The 17,157-nt window shown below is 40.4% G+C and overlaps 1 protein-coding gene across 4 annotated transcripts in view; it reads right to left on the bottom strand.

Annotated features, from left to right (window-relative positions):
* The window catches only part of Htr4 (5-hydroxytryptamine receptor 4), a 190,100-nt gene that overhangs the window by 164,767 nt on the left and 8,176 nt on the right, over nucleotides 1-17,157 (bottom strand). For all 4 annotated transcript variants that reach the window (XR_004117336.1, XM_031365835.1, XM_031365834.1 and 1 more), the window contains exon 2: nucleotides 9,196-9,268. Coding sequence is in view for 3 of the 4 variants with exons in the window: in XM_031365835.1 (XP_031221695.1) it covers nucleotides 9,196-9,221 (26 nt within the window). In the remaining variant the exon portion in view is untranslated. The remainder of the gene's footprint in view (nucleotides 1-9,195; nucleotides 9,269-17,157) is intronic.

Raw genomic sequence — 17,157 nt, 5'->3', positions numbered from 1 at the left:
CTATCTTTACCTGTGTCAAAGATCAACTCCCCTGGACAAGGGGATCTAGTTCCAGTCAATTTAAACAGGCTGAATCAGCTCAAAGACACCATTCTCCTGACATACCCTCTGCTGTCTTCCCTTTCATTTTTCTTCTCTCTCTGATGACCCACACCTTGGGGTAAGGGCAGCCTTGGAAGTTTTCACCTCAATAAATGTTTCTTTCTACCCATGGAGTGGTCTAGTTTGGTGGCTTCATTCTACCCTCAATTATAACTGACAATATGGCCCAGTGGGTAAGAGCACTTGCCACCAAGCCTGATGACCTGAGATCAATCCCTGGGTCCCCCATTATAGAAAGAAAGACCTATTCCTCCAAGCTGTTGTCTGACCTCCAAATGTGACCATGACATACATACACACCACACACACACACACACACACACACACACACACACACACACACACCAAATAAAGAAGTAAAGAAAAAGAAAGAAAATAAATAAGTGTAATAAAAATCACAATGATGTTATATATCTTTTCATGATGTTATATATACTTTTTCTGGAAATAATTGTATAAATGAGCAAGGGCAGCAGTTATAAGAAGAGAGAGCCTGGAAAATACCAGTCTCAGTTTTCACAGAGAGCACTTAGGGAGCTTACAATAACTACACACCTGTATTTATTATGCTCGACAGAACAATAGCACTGAGCAATCAAAGATGAGCACTTTGTATAAAAGTTTCACAAGCACTGAACTGCATAAGGATATTATAAGCTAAAGAGCTAAGAGTGGGCAGATGAGAAAGGTTCCTTCTCAAGTTCTTTAGAAATGCAAACAGAACAAGGCTTCAACATCACTAGCTGCCTGAGAGACTGCTAATCACTTGCCAGGTATTTATTAGGAAACCTGTTCCAGTTCCTTATTTGAAAAAAAAAAAGAGAGAGAGATCTTAAACTGAACAAAACCCTATTTGTTAAAGGCCAATAGAACTGCGTATCAAGGTGAAAACATATGTCATAATATAGATCTGTAAGCTTAGAGATAGAAGTGATAAAGTTAAAAGCCAGGGGGCAGACCAGCAGATCAAGGACCCTCTGCCCACCCCACCCCCAACACACACACCGTGTAGAACCTTAACAGAACAGTTCAGAATGGCTTCTTTCAAACAAGAGGGAACCAAAATTACTCAGGAAAGTTGCCCCCAGTGCCCAAGAGAGTCTTAATCAATTTGTAAAACCCTAGAAGTCAAGCATATCTACTTGGCTTTTGGTCCTGGAATCAAGTATAAAATGCCAAGTGGTAGACCTTTCCCAGCACAACATCCGTGAACTGTGAAGCTGTGAGGCTCTAAAGACTGAGTTCCATCCCAGGAACCCATGTGGTGGAAGGAGAGAAACAACTCCTAAAAGTTGTCCTCTGACCTAAACACATGGTCATGGGCACATGCACACACATGCACACATAAACACATGTATACACACATATGAACACACACACACACAAATGCAATAAAAATTTCCCAACAGCTTTATACACCTAGACATATACTTTTTCATCACCAAGAAAAGATAAGTGAAAATACTGACTTTGCTCTTTTTAGGAATGTGGCTTTGATGAAAATGAAGATCCCTTTCAGTCTGAGGTGCATCATGTATAATTACGCAATATCTATTAATAAAGACCTTCCAGTGTTTTCAGAAGTGAGCTTATACAAGTCACCTGCTTCACAGTATGACTAAATCACAGCAAGCTGTTCGTATCACATGTTCAGAGCATCCAGGGCAAATGAGTTTATATTTTGGTTTTATTATCTGGGACCCTTTTTTTTTTTCAGATTTGGCTATGGTTATGTAACCTTTGAATCTAAATTTATACACAACATTAGGAGATAGTTTGTCTTTTAATAATTGTAGGTAATCTGAAGTAAGCAGTGGTTTGGGAAGAAAATACTTGGATTTTACTCTTGGGTTAACCATGTGCGTGCATGTGTATAAAGTTTAAATCTTTATTTTAATTATTCCACATAAAAGTTTGGTATACAATGACCAGACAACCTTAGTTATAATTTCCATTTCATTATTCTTTCACAATATTTTATTACTTTATAATAAATATGCATTTATAATAACTTTGCCTATTTATGTGCAAACGCATTGAACAATATCTGTGAGACACAGTGTGATACTTTAAGTTATATGCCTCTTGAATCTCATAATATCTCATTCTTACAAAGAAGGACAAAATAAGCTAAACTATCTGTAACATATGGAACCATTTGATGCCGACCACGCTCTAATCCTATTATGTACAGAGATGAGTTTTACTGGGTAAAAGATGAGGATAGTATAGATGATGTAAACTTTGTGGAAAAATTAGGCATTACCTCTACCTTCCCAAGCTCTTTGCAGCTACTGATTTATGGAAAGGCATAAGAAACTATCTAGAAACCTATTACTAGAATATGGGAATTTCAATTAAAGATCGACAAGAGCTAGCAGGTTCTTTCCGAAGAATGTAGGGAGGGGTAAGACACCCAGAGACTGGGAGCCAGTTCTGCACCTGAGTGGAAGGCAGAGCAGCAGGATGATTGTGAGTGGTGATTGGAAGTGATGTGGATTTCTCTTATCTACAACACACTCCCATGCTTTAGATTCAGAGAACATAATGGAAGAGGTAAAAGATTTTAAGAGCAAGAGAACCAGATGTCTGCTGTGAGACCGTGTCTTTTTTATATGATGGGAAAGCTGCACCTATGAAATCTGAACAACATGGCTGCCCAATCAAAACCCAAGTAATGACAACAGTTGATATCCAACTTGGAAATCTTGCAGACCCCAGTCCTAGATGGAGATGCATAGGCAATTAATGACTACTGAGAGACGTAAAATAGTTCTACCTGAGAGGTGAGCCCTCTACTTGATTACGTGGGGACCAAGTAGTCAGGCCTAACACTATACACATATGAGGAACACTAAATTGACTCAATGGGATATCCTTATGTATTTATTCATAAATATGTAACAATGATAGTTAAAGAAAAGAGATCATAAATGTGCGATGGAGTGGGCGACATGCAAGAGGGTGGAGGAAGGGAAGGAAAGTAGTGATATAAACACAGTATACATGTATGAAACTTTAAAGTTTAAAATAATTTTCTGTTTCATCAGAATTAAGGTACAACCTGACAGGCATAAAGCAACTGGCTATTCAGCAGTTCCAGTTTTAAATGCCCAAACTCGTGGCTCAAGAAGCTAAATAATCCATTCAGGGTCATTTACCCAGTCACAGGGGAAGGCAAGACTTGAACCCATATGTGGATTGTTTCCATGGACCACAGGGCTCCTGCTGCTGTGGCACTCTGCTGGGTGTGGTGCTGAAGTGGAAGCATGTGAAACTCTATGATGCTCCCTATATGTGGAGATGTGCTATCTGAGGCTACAACCAACAACATGACATGCACATTATTGCCCTGCTGGTAACCTGTGATGTGTCTTGCTTGAGGCCCTCTAGGACCCTATTAGGCACAAAGATATTCAATGCCGGGTGAGTTTTCAGCTCGAATACACTGCGCCCCTGATCTAATCAGAAGAATTAATGGGAAAATCACCACTTTGGGCTGCAAAGTTGAGTATGATTACCATTTATATGTCTAAAGCAACATAGAAATAACTCCTTTGAAACCATACCCACTCACTTTCTCCTTATATGCTAATGAATGTCACAATTTCAGAGCCTGAGGAGAGATTTCCTGTGTAAAACATTTCTCAGCCTTAAGATTGCACCTGTTCCCAACTCCAACTGCCAGGTTACAAACACGAATTAACCCTGGTTCCAAATTGATTCCATATTGCTAAGTCTCTAGGGAGGACAATTTATGTCTGTGAATTACTTCAAGACTCCGAAACAGTTAGCATTAAGAAATTCTACTTCATCCCCAGATTTTTGTCAAACCTAAGATGTGTTGTCACCAGTGCTTATCACCCAGCCCCAAACCAGCATCTCGACTAAAGCAACCCTTATCCTTTTCTCCTTTGTAAGTTTGAATAATTTTAATACATTCTTGTAGCTACACTAATACCTAAAGCAATGTCTTAAAATGTAGAATTGTAACTGAGCACACCAGAGCATTATGGTAACTGGGCAACTAATTCAAACTCACCACTTATCTTTGTTACAGTTTTTAATTAATGTCAAATGTTGTATACAGCAAGACACGTTTTTAATATCGAGATTATGTGTTTTAGTTCTAGAATGTTCAACTTCTGGTCTTTCTCATTTAAAAAAAAAATCAGCTTATGACAATGTGGATGCATTACCAAGAAAGCAAAGGAAGCCAAAGGGACTCGAAGGAGTTGGGAGATAAAATAAATGTATATTAGAGCCGGCACACTTCTACCCAGCCTTGCTTTTCCTGAGTGTAAATTTGGCTCTCAGGTTTTTAGAACCATAGTCAAAAAAAGGGAAGATTGCTACCGTTTATTATTTTTAACTGTATAAAATGCTTTGTTGCTTCCTGATATGAAATATTAATAAGAGAATACAGAGCCATTTCGCAGAGAAGAAACAGAATCCCAGATGAGGATGCTCTTATTGAAGAACGAAGAAACACCAGAGACTTCAGGGGCAGCAGAGAGGGAACTTCAGAGAGCCCAGCGGGCAAGAAGAGGAATCCAGGGTGGCAAGAAGCTACCAACACAAGGAAGCTAAATACAAAAGAAGACTGCTCTTACGCAGTCTGGGGTCATTACCTTAAGGATTTCTTCTACCTACTCAATGCTGTCCCGAACCCTCTACTTCCTGGAACTAAATATCCACAGGAAAAAAGTCATCAACAGCTGACACCTTTTGCCAGTAATAAGCAACAGGAAGGAAGGAATACAGACGTGGCTTGCTTTCAGGGTGACCTGAGGCAAGGAAAACGATACATCGGTGGAAGTGTATGCAGTTAACACAAACAGTAAGTTCAGGCTGAAGTGGAAATTCCTGGTTTCTTTATCGACTCAGTCGTGTCACGTGATGTTTTTCTGGAAGCTGTCTTGTGAGAGGCCATGTGATGCTTTGCTGAAAAGACACGCTTGAGAAGGTGCCTGATTTGTAATTTTAGGAAAAAAATATAAATAGAACCCCACAAACAGTGAGAAGATGCTCTTGCATTTCTACAGCATGCATCACTTCGTTGGTCTTCGCTGGTCTTGGTTGGCTTTATTTACTTCATAGAGAGAAATGTGCCAAAGAACTTCTCGTGGTATTGCGGCTGATTCTGGACACTTCTACTGACTCGTCCCGAGTCAGGTGGCACCTTGCTGTTTCTGCCAGATACATGCCACTGCTACTGAATTGTGTTTGGTGTTCGCTATTGAACTGGACAGCTGGTGTTCTAACAAAGAAGAGTGAAACTTCTCCAAGGAACTACTTCTAAATAGACCCACAATTCCCTTATCCTACTAACCTTTTCCCCTAACTCTGGTCAGTGGGCCAGTAGGGAGTTTGAAGCATTTAAGAACACTATATAAAGTAGGTTTTGAAAAACATAAGCCTACTTCAGGCTGTCTCTGAAGTGAAGGAGCAAGCCTTTACAGATACATTGTGTAGCTTCCCTGCCTTACAGAGAGGAGATAAACAGTGAGTTATTCTCCCCAACAAAAAAGAAGATCTGGGAAGAGCAGCCACTGCAAAATTAGAGATAACTGCTTCCTTTTCCTCCAGCCCTCAGAAAAGAACACAACCATCTACTACAGAACCCCCAAAAGAAACATAGGGGCCAAAACCCCTAGAATTCTCTGGGTGTCAGATTGTTTAGAAGAATCTGTCAGCCTGTCAGCTCACTGTGAAACTTGTGAGACACTAGTTATCATAGAAAGAATTTATCTGAGCTCACTTCCCAAATAGGTCCAGATTCACTGTGATACTTCATTATGACTTGGGCTGCCCTACCATCCTATCTCTCAGTGTAGGAGAAAGTGTTTGCATTGTAGTTTGTAGCCTATAAGGAAGGTCCAGTGTTTCTTTTCTTATTCTTCTTTTAATGCACAAAGAACACGGCCCACTGGGTACCTCACTATTAGGGTTCCTTCTACGATTCCTAACATCTTTGTCCATTTTTAAATGTGCTCCTCTAACATTTGGTCTTAATATTTTAAGCTTCACAATAGCTGGTCCCAAATTACCTCTGATTATGTTTGCTAGGATCAGCTCCTGATGTGTCTAGCCAGGAACTCTGGCAGATAGATAAAAGCAAGGACAAAGCCATAGAAGCCAATTCAATGAAAATACATAAACAAAAGCTGAAATGGTCAATATGGCTTGACAAACTCTATAAGACATTTTATGGTAGCTCAAAATTCAATCCAAGATTTCTTTTTATCTTCATGTTTTGGGAGAGTTGATTAGAGTGAAAATTATTTCTGGAATTTACAATATGTTTATTGTCTCACACTACTCTGTTCCCCCTGGATGTCCATTGCTAAATATTCATTCTTTTTTCCAAGCCATATTTCTGTCTTTACCCAGACAGAAATGTCATGTCAGCTTTCTCTCTAATTTCACACATACATACATACATACATACATACATGCATTCATTCATACATACACACACACACACACACACACACACACACACACACACACCATATACTCATTGACAAAATAGTTACAGGATAGTAGAAGACAGAAAAGTTTATGACCCTGGGCATAAATGAACAGAGATGATTTATAGTTCCTAGGATTGCTTAGGTATTAAATGTAGTGATACAAATCAACATTATAGCTCATGATGATATCCTGTGTCCAACAATGCAGACAGTCAACACCTAATCTACAGCAAGTTAAAACGTCACCAAAAGACTATGTCCTGGGAAGGGTCAGCACACATACCACTGTGGGGTGTGTGTGTGTGTGTGTGTGTGTGTGTGTGTGAGACACATTACTGAGCATATACATATTCACAACATCTACATATATATATGCACACATACATGCATATTTATAACTAATCTTAATGTCTGTTATAGCTGCTAGACCATTGCTTGTTAAGTCCCTTCTTATCCAAGCCAAGCCACTTCTTCTCCTAATATTCTTTCTCTTCTACTTTCTTTCTTCCCTCATTGCTTATTCTCTGTCTACAGAGCAATTAAAAGAATCTCTCTCTTGGGCAAGGAACCTAGAGCTTTCAGTTCCTGCCTCATCATGTGTTTGCCTTCCATGTGAAGATAGCAACTGAAATCAGAAGAGCTTCTAGTCTCCTTTCTCAAAATGGTAAAATGGACTCTACCGAGCTACACCTAGAATATTCTATAAAATCATTATTAGTACGGAGCCATTGTGATTGCTCTTAATAACTTATTACTATGCAATTCTGGATTTCATTTTTCTCTACATAAACTCACTTTCAAATCTGACTGTTTATATAAAAAGGAAATTTATTTCACTTGATAAGTGATAAAATAATATTACTGCTCATGATAATAGAAAGTTGTTGGTATACCACCTAAATTTATTGTGAATAACTAATGATGAATGCATCCCAATTTTGCAAATGTGAGCCAAGCTATCCTTTTTTGTTGTTGTTATGGACACTCAGAGGCTATACTGGGGAGGAAATGAATAAAAAGTCCATGACATTTGCCTGTTACTAATATTGTGGGTAGAGAGAGGGAGTGGGTAAGGATGAACATATGTTGATAGGATCCAGTTAGAAAATGGACTGACAGAACAGTCCACAGACAACATTCTGGGGTGTGATAGCATCTTGAATCCCACACCATTTTTCCACAGTATCCCAAGAGAACAGCTAATGCTCACGTAATCAAATCATATTCCACCATTGAAAGCTAGCACTGCTATAAATAAATCTCTAAAAGCTAGCAATGTAAGGGATCGTAGTGTCTGAATTATCACCCCCAAAGGTGCACTTTAACCAGCTGACCCCGTTTGATCCAATGTTTAGAACTTAAAGACTATTTTGCAACATTGTGCCATCAGGATTGCTCCCTTTGGCTTTCTGGTTAACAAAATGAAAGCCGGGATTCTCTGGATTCCACTATGTTTTCTCTGCATAAATAATCTCACAAGCTTTGAGAGGAAAGTAAAGCACATGCCAGTAGGTTTTCAAGTCTGTGTGGGGTGTTATAACTGCACCAAGTTATTTGCTATTGGGTAAGTGACAAACTCTACAATGTCACCTATTGAGTGTAAAATACCTTATTGATAAACAATGTCTTTTTGTATCTAGTGTACTAGAATGCAATGCTATTTGAAATATGCACTGTACATTGATGGCTACCTGATCAACAACTCTTTATTCAAAACTCATCACATGCCAGGGATTCTGCATTGTACTGTGAGATACATTCTGTCCCTCAGGGACCCTCTGGTGGGATGATAGCACAACTTTGCCACTCAAGTCAGACCAAGCTGGAGCTCCTGTCAAGCCAGCTGTCATGGTTTCTACTACATCCAACCAGAACACAGACCCATGATTAATACCTGGAACGTACTTTCTCATGGGTCTCAAGTGAAAAAGACTCCTGTGTCTCCTGTGGTTTCACAGGGTGCGTGACTTCAGGATGTCTTCCAATCACAGTTACCTGTGGATAAACCTCAGCCTCGAGGACTACAAAGGCAGACTACTTAAACTTCCGTAAATTCAACTTTCTTTGCACTGTTGGGTAAGGCCAAATAAATCAGAGCAAGCCTCTAGGTAAAACCTTCCATCCCCAAGGTTTACAGAAAATTACAAGAACAGCAACTTCGTCAGCTAGTATAACTCCACACAGTACACGAACATCTGGTGTACTATGATCATGATCTGATGCTCTGGCCGAAAACGGTAGTGGGCAAACTAGGACCTTCTAGACAAAACTACTTAGATGTACACCTGAAGTTTAGATACAGATAGACAATCTTCAGTCACACTGCTTCTGTTCAAATGCATAGCTTTTCTTATTGCAGAAATGAACATGGATCTTTAAGGGGGATCTACTGGTTCATGTAGATAGAAACTTTAAGCAGCTGGCTTTTTAGCATTTAAGCATAGTAATAAAGCACTAATAATCAAGCAGTATATCACACACATGGTTATATATGCAACAGCTAAAACAAAAACAAAATCCATCTTAGCTTTGCAATCCCACTACGACAGATTTGCAGAGACTGTCTATCACAAACTCCCACGCCCAGCAACACAAAGGATCCAGAAATGCAGCATACCTCACATTAGCATCAAGTTTGTCCATTACAGGAAATGGGCATGAGGACGTCGGATTTCAGTGCCCACAGGATCCTGCAAGGGAAATGAAGGTGACACAGAAAAATAAAGGTCTTTGTTACAGGAGGAAAATGCCAAGTAAACACTACCTCCTGCTAGTTGAACTTTTCATTTTGTAGAACTATGTGATAACCAATACTCTATCAGAGAGCGACTAGCACGCTGCGGCTGGATGCGTGAGGCACGTTTTACTGAGTGCCGCAGAGAAGTTCTCCTCCACTATGATCTGGTACAAAAACACGTGGCTACTTTACTTCACTCTGTTAATCCACTTATTTGTTTCTCTTCATTTTCCCAGAAACATAGTTTATTTCCATGGTCTGCCTTACGACGCTAGCTAGTGAAAATAGGCAACTATACTGCTAGAAATAAAATAGTAATAGCCTATCGTAGTATTGTTTAGGCTTTTATTTTTATTTTATTTTATTTTATTTTTTTTTTACAAACAACACAAATTTAGATGGATATTTGAGAATCTAGTAAATACTTATTCTCTGCCCAGAAACAGAAAATGTGTGCAAACAGATAAAAAAAAAATGATTTAAAAAAAAAAAACCACTTCCTAGAGAGTCCAGGAATCAAACTCTTTCTATGTCTGTATGTATGTATGTATGTATGTATGTATGTGTGTATGTATGTATGTATGTATGTATGTATTATCCATCCATCCACCTATATACCTATCTACCTAGATTCCTACCTATCTATGTGTTACTGCAGGCTCCACGTGCGTGCATGTGAAGGCCAGAGGTTGACATTTTATAGCCCCCTCTATCACTCTGTACCTTGTTTCTTTGGGAGTCTTATCACTGATCTAGACGCTCACCAAGTCAGCTACGTTGGCTAGTAAGAAAACATCTGGAATCCACCTGTCTCTGCCCTGACCTCAGCACTGGGCTTACGGACCAAGACTGGCCTTTACATGGGTGCCAAGGATCTAAACTCAGGTCTGCATTTTTTGTGTGTATGGCTGAGCATCGCCCTAGCTCCAGAGTCCTGGAATCTTGAACCTAGGAACTCACAAATTTAAGGCTTACGTAGGGATTCTAGGCTAAGAAGTTCTAGCATTCATTGAGAGAAAATTAAATTTCTAGCTACTGGGAACTCCTTTATGTAGACCTGCAGAGGCCTTTACATGCCTCTCTTCACTGCCCCTCACTTCACTTAACTGAGTTGGCTCTGTTTTACCCCCTGTGCGAAAGAATCTTTAAGGCTTGCATCCCATTTCTTCCACCACATTGTCAGTTAGAGGATTCAGGGGCGAAGCCAAGCTACCTGTCCAGGCCACCCTGGACAAGCTCCTTTTCCTTCCAGGCATCATCATTCACTTCTAAAGAATGGGAGAGATTATAGGAGAGCATCTCTGCGTGAGCTTCCAGCTCTGGTAGCCTATAATTCCGGCTGTGACTTTTCTAATCGCATCTTACTAAGCAAAGTCTCTAAGTTCATGCATCCACACAGGAGACCCACGAAACCCAACCTGAGCCTTTAGATGCCCTGGCAAGCACATTCAGGAAGAAAATGCTCAACCATGACAGGGGCCCACTCACAATAAACCCCAAAGTGTACATCATAGCTCATCAGCCCATACACACATGATCTGGCTTGAGCATCCTTCCAAACTCAGCTTGATCCATGCCCACAGCTTACTGCCCACTTGTGCACAGTCATGCCGTTTCTCTCTTGAACATCAAAAGTAGACCCCACCCCAGAGAATCCCCTCTCCCTATATTCAATGAAAATTATTCTCTCACCTCAAGTTCACTTCTGCAGGACTCCATACTTAAGTTCTCCATACTTAAGATCTCAAACCTTATTTTCTGAAAACGCCTACCTTCTATATTGCATTGTTTCATTCTGATACATTCATTTATTCTAGTCAATTCTAGCCTTTTTGTTTATGGTCTGTTTCTATCACTTCAGTGTAAGCTTCACTAGAGCTATTATCTTAACTCCTCTAATATCCTCAAAGCCTACAAAACTGCCCAGCTCGTTATAGTCTTTCTGTACATATACCAGTCAAATTAAGCAATTAATTCATTTTATAAATGAGGAAATAGAGAGTTTTGGCAGTCTGTAACTTTCTCACCGGGGGAGGGGTCATTTTTACACAAGCATCCTTGAACACATTATAAGTTTAAAAAAAAAAAAAAAAAGGAGCCAAAGCCAGGGTAAAGAGATGATTAACATTTCAGGGCACAACTACTCTTCCAGAGGACTTGTGTTCTGTTCCCAGCGACCACATGCCAGCTGATAATTGTCTGCCATGCTAGTAATCCTAGGGATCCAGCGCCCTCTTCAGGCTTCCAAAGGCACAGTCACACACAGAGCACATAGACATATCTCTAGGCAACTACTCATACACATAAGATAAAAGCAGTTTTAAGTGGGTGAGTCCTACTAAATTTCATTTTGATTAGCTGCCATTAACTAAATAGCTACAAGTGCCAGACAGTTTCTTTTCTTCCTTCCATCTCGGAACCTTTATCCCATAGATGAGGAAACTTAAGGTCAGAGAGTTTGGGTCCCTTGCAAAGTTGCATAGCTAACACTTGACAAACCCAGGAATAGCGTGTACAACCATGAATTCTGGAACTCAAGGCTTACCCTGCAGAGCCATGCTGATGGGATTGTAGGAGTGTGGCTCCTCTGACATTTCTAGGAGACATAAGCAAACTTCCTGTTCCTCTAATCCTACACATCTTTCTGGCCCCTCTTCCTCAATGATCCCTGAGGGTGCAGTACGATTCATTCTCAACTCTACCCCTCTCCCCAAGTCGAGGGTGTTATAATGACAGTTATGCACCATTCCATTATGTAGTCTAGGAGAGAAGGAATTGTGCCCTCCCTACGGGTCTCATTCCAAAGAAACACTTTGAGATTATTTCAACCAGACAAGGAACCTAGTAAGTTCATGGTAAGTAAGATGAATAGAAAGCTAACCAACCTTTTCTATGTGAGGGACAATGAGTATCTCAGTACTCTCCCAGGATTGTAACAAGCTCAGCCACTGGAATTACCCCAGCACTGCACATGTCATAAGAGAAAATGATGGGAACTTATTTTCTTTGATGGACATATTCACACACAATACTGTCCCTTCCAGAGTAAAACAGGGAAGAAGAAACATTCATCTTTATAGACTTCCAGGTTGGACTCACATGAACCCTCAGATCTCTGGCTTCTAAACTCTTACGTGGCTAAAGGTACGAAAGCTCACAAGGGGAACATGCCTTCAAAATGGTTTGAAATCCTGCTAGGAAACCATCGTTAAAGGTTAACAGAAAGTGTGTGGTTGCCTCTCTAGTATAAGAAATATGCACACTGCGCTCACCTGTAATGGTCTCCTCCTATTGGAACAGAAGATCGATGTAGTTTGGTATGTCGCCCATGCCTGCCCACCTAGAGCTAAGTCATAACCTCAACTTGCTTTGCTGGGCCCTGATTGCTTTCCTTGGATTTGGTTGCACGGGTGGATATTCATGCGTAACTATGCTTAGAGGGACCACATTTCTTTCTAGAATATGCCTACACGGGTTCTATTTCTACATCAATGGTCATACTCAATATCTTTGTTTTGGACAAGTGTCAGGAATAAGTAAAACATTATGTTTCTTAACAACCAAATTAAGGCTGGGAGCCTGGCATGCTATCAGGAACACCGGACAAAGGGGTTACTACAGGCTGTGTGTTCTCAGCCCTACCCTGCTACTGATTTACCGTTCCTTGTAAGGAAGTCCGTTCATCCAGTCAAGAGTTCATTTTCCCCAGAAGTGGAATGGAAAGGCACAGATTACTAGGTAGGATGAGCATGGAGAGAAATGTCAGAGAATTACAAGTCTCAAAGGTTAAAGGAAACCCACATACTGTATCAAATATACTCCACCCATCGCATCGGTGGAGATACAAACAAACAAACAAACAAACGACAGCAGGTGTTTATAAGAGTTAACCATTCAAATGTGTATGGTTGACCTCCTCACCTGAATGGCCCAGCCTGTCAGCAACCATCAGCACCAATGTATACAATCCCACCAGCATCACATAACAGTCATATACTCTAATTCCACCAGCCCCAACTCTCTTAGCGTGAAAAGTGTGTTTAAAAAGAAGATACGGAATCATCTGAAAATGCAATTGTGCAGATTCTCACTAAGTGAGAAAAGTTGTCCTCCTTAGCTATTTACCTGCACTTCTTTCCCAGCAGGCACTTGGGATTTGTAGTCTTCATAGTCTTCATAGTCTTTCTAACCTCTGTCAATTGATATATTCATGTCAGAAATTTTCTCTCTGTAAAATGTCTCCTTCCAAAATCCATATCATTTGTTGATTTAAGCATTTAAGTTTCAGTGTACAGATACAACTGTATACAACATAAATGGCAACCTATACTCCATGAACTAACTGTACCTTCTAGGGTTGGTAGCCAAAATGCTACTTGAGCTAAGTCATCTCAGAGAGTCCTAAGTAACATTCTCATTTTCTTAAGTATAAATTCACACAGGAGTTAATTCAGTCATTCTTAGGATATCAGTATGCTGGGACACATGAGCACACACATGTGTATGAATGGAAGACACTCTTTAATATATTTTTTCAAAAACAACTAAAGGAAAGAGTCTTCTTGGCTAAATAAAACGTTATTTGGTGGAAAGTTGAACATTTTTGCTAGAAACTGCTATTTTAGACAGTGAAGACCACAGAGGAGGCACACTTAGTCTATCTTGCAGGAAAAGCATTAGTTTAGAGGAAAAATGAAGAAGGGGCATGAACTTCATGTCTATTTCTAGCTAGGAACAGACCTAGAACGTTTGTAGAAAACAACATTTTTACAAGGTGGGGATTCTGACCCTCAAACATACACACACACACAGGGACACAATCAGCAAACATCTGTTAAGGGAGACATCATGACATCATCATTGGAGAAGGAATTAGCCCCATATCTGGGGCGCCAGAGAGGGAGGCATAGAAGTCTAGAGAGTAGTTTGAGACTTGCTGTTAGGTAGATCCCTCGAATCCCCAGAGCTTTCCATTTATTGGCCTGCATGCCTTGGCAAAAGTCCACTTCCACAGAGGCTCAAAAAAAAAAAAAAAAGGCATGAAAACTATCCATCAGTCACGTCCAAGGCGGGCGGGGACTGGGGGGAGGCAAGTCAGAGATGATTGTGAATTTCTGATGAAATCTAAGCACGCAATGAGAACAGAACAAAATAAGAGGCTGTTTATGGTAGGTCTCTGGTTTTCATGCATGAGAATCACCTGCAAGCTTGTTAAAACAAAATGCCCCCCTCAAGTTTCTGATTGAGTAGGTTTAGAGAGTCTGTATTTATAACAAACTCATAGGTACTGTTGATACTGCCGCTCCAGAGCTTCTCCTTTTTAGAACCAAGGTGGTGCACCGGCCAGACCACGGTTCTCCTACCCATGTGAGAAAGAATATGATGATGGGAACCAGGTGACCCCGGGGCTAAGTGCTAAAACATTGTCTGATGGAAAACGTGTAGTGTTTTCATTTTCTCTTTCACGTTTTTATTTTGTAATTTTGTGTGTGTGTGTGTGTGTGTGTGTGTGTGTGTGTGTGTGTGTGTGTAATACAGATGCTCTCAGAGTCCAGGACGAGTATTAGGTCTCCTGGAGCTAGAGCTGTAAGCCCACCGATGTGAGTGGAGCTGGCATTCAAACTTGGATCCTCTGGAAAAGCAGCAAACTCCGCTAACCACAAAGCCATCGCCTGAGCCCCTCATTTTCTGTGTTAACCATTGCTGTTTATGTTGATGACAAGGACTCAGATATGTCCTAATCTATCTTTGAGAATCTTCCTGCTATTTCAGGATATATACATACACACACACACACACACACACACACACACATATATATATATATATATATATATATATATATATATATATATACATGTGCATATATGATGAAAAACTAAAAAGAGGAGATATGTATTGGAGGGAGGAATGGGGAAGGGTAAATATGTAATTATATTATAACCTCAAAAAATAATTTATAAAAGTATCTTCCTGGGGCTGGAGAGATGGCTCAGACGTTAAGAGCACTGACTGTTCTTTCAGAGGTCCTGAGTTCAATTCCCAGCCACCACATGGTAGCTCACAACCATCTATAATGAGATCTGGTGCCCTCTTCTGGCCTGGAGGCATACATTTGGGCAGAACACTGTATACATAATAGCTCTTTAAAATAAATAATATTTTTTAAAAAGTATCTTCCTGCTATTCACTAATCTTCCTAATAAAAAAGAACAACCCTAGTGTCCATAGTCTTTAGCAAGAAACACACCATTATTTTAGTTGGGTGCCCCGGAAGCAGATCTCAATGTGAAGATGAAGTGCACATAGACAATCGGGAAAGTGAAGGTACACTGGGAAGGAATGATGATTGTGTAAGAAAGAAGAAAAAAAAGAAAGGAAAGGAAAGGACAGGACAGACAGGGGAGGGGAGGGGAGGGGAGGGAAGGGGAGTGGAGGGAAGGGAAGGGGAGGGGAGGGGAGGGAAGGGAAGGGAAAAGAGAAAAGAGAGGCAGCCCATGAGAAATATGTTACTCAGACACTGAAACAAAACCCTACAGGGAAACTTTTGGAAAAGGGGACATCATGTGCCTCAGAGCTGCTTGAAAGAGTGGGTGGTAACTGGGGCATCCGTACTCCCACACTTGTAATTGGTTGGATAGAACTGGTCACAAGGATTCCCAGGCACCTCCAAATCATGATGTCTATGAACAAAGGGAATCTAGCAGGTTGAGAATCTATCTATCTCCACAATCGATGCAGGGATGGATGGCACTGCCGTCTACAGGAAAACAGTGAAGGCATCAGCAGGAATACAGGAATATAGAAATATAGGAAGAAGGTAGACGACATTGCCTGCCGCTGCTATTTAGCTGCGCTCTGCCCCACTTACTGTGTGCCGTGCACAGTTTTTATGGCACCTTCTAGTTCTTGAATGCGCCATTGACTTCCACTTATGGTTTTGATTCTTTAAGGATACATTTATTTAAGGAAAATTAATTAACCTAAAGGAAAATGCTGTGCAGATAATGTTCCAGATGGTATGAGTGTCGGCAAGATTCACAAATGGACAGAATTGAGATGACTGGAATTTGATGCACATGAGCAGAGTTGTTTGAAACAGGGGAATAACATACTGTGTCCTTCTGTAAAGGGTCACCTAGGTATTTTTTTTTTCAAAGCATAAAGACGCACTCCTAACTATCAAACTCCAGAGGTTATATAAAAGGAGCTACTGACATTATGGAAATGAAATTGTATGGCTGTGCTCCAGTAAGTCAACATGTAAATTTAAATTTCATAAAATTTTCACCTGACATATTTCTAACAATTTAAAATGTAAAGTGGTTCTTAGATTGCAGTCTACACACATACAAGGGGGAGGGGGGACAGAGACTTTGCCAATTTTGAATTTAAAGTACAGTCCTGAAACATGTTTTGGTTCTCTCAGCTGCTTGTATGACCTTGGCAAAGTCATACACCTACCCAGATGGTGTCATCCATATCATGGAGACAAGTGTAATATCAACCCTTCATGATTAATGCTCAGATACACACTTAGACCACGGGTTCCCAGTGAATTCTGTAGAATTAGCCTGTTTCCCTAATAGGGTACATGTCAATCAATCATTGGAGACTACTTCCTCTTGGGATTCTTTCAAAATGGAAGCAATGTACATGATGACTTCTGCCTCCTATCCTGAGATGTGATTTCAGAAACCATCTCTCTTGCCTGCAAGCAATCAAAGCATGAGAATGCTAATGTTTCTCTGGTGTCAGAGACCCAAAAGTGGGGACAAGGGAAGCCAAAGTTTTCATTACTCCTAAATTAAGGCTTCAAAGCTGGTGGTTCTCAAGTATGGA

This window comes from Mastomys coucha, unplaced genomic scaffold, assembly GCF_008632895.1.
Source record: "Mastomys coucha isolate ucsf_1 unplaced genomic scaffold, UCSF_Mcou_1 pScaffold13, whole genome shotgun sequence".
NCBI lineage: Eukaryota > Metazoa > Chordata > Mammalia > Rodentia > Muridae > Mastomys > Mastomys coucha.
Note: the sequence above shows the minus strand (reverse complement) of the source record. Positions and strands in the feature narration are given on the sequence as shown.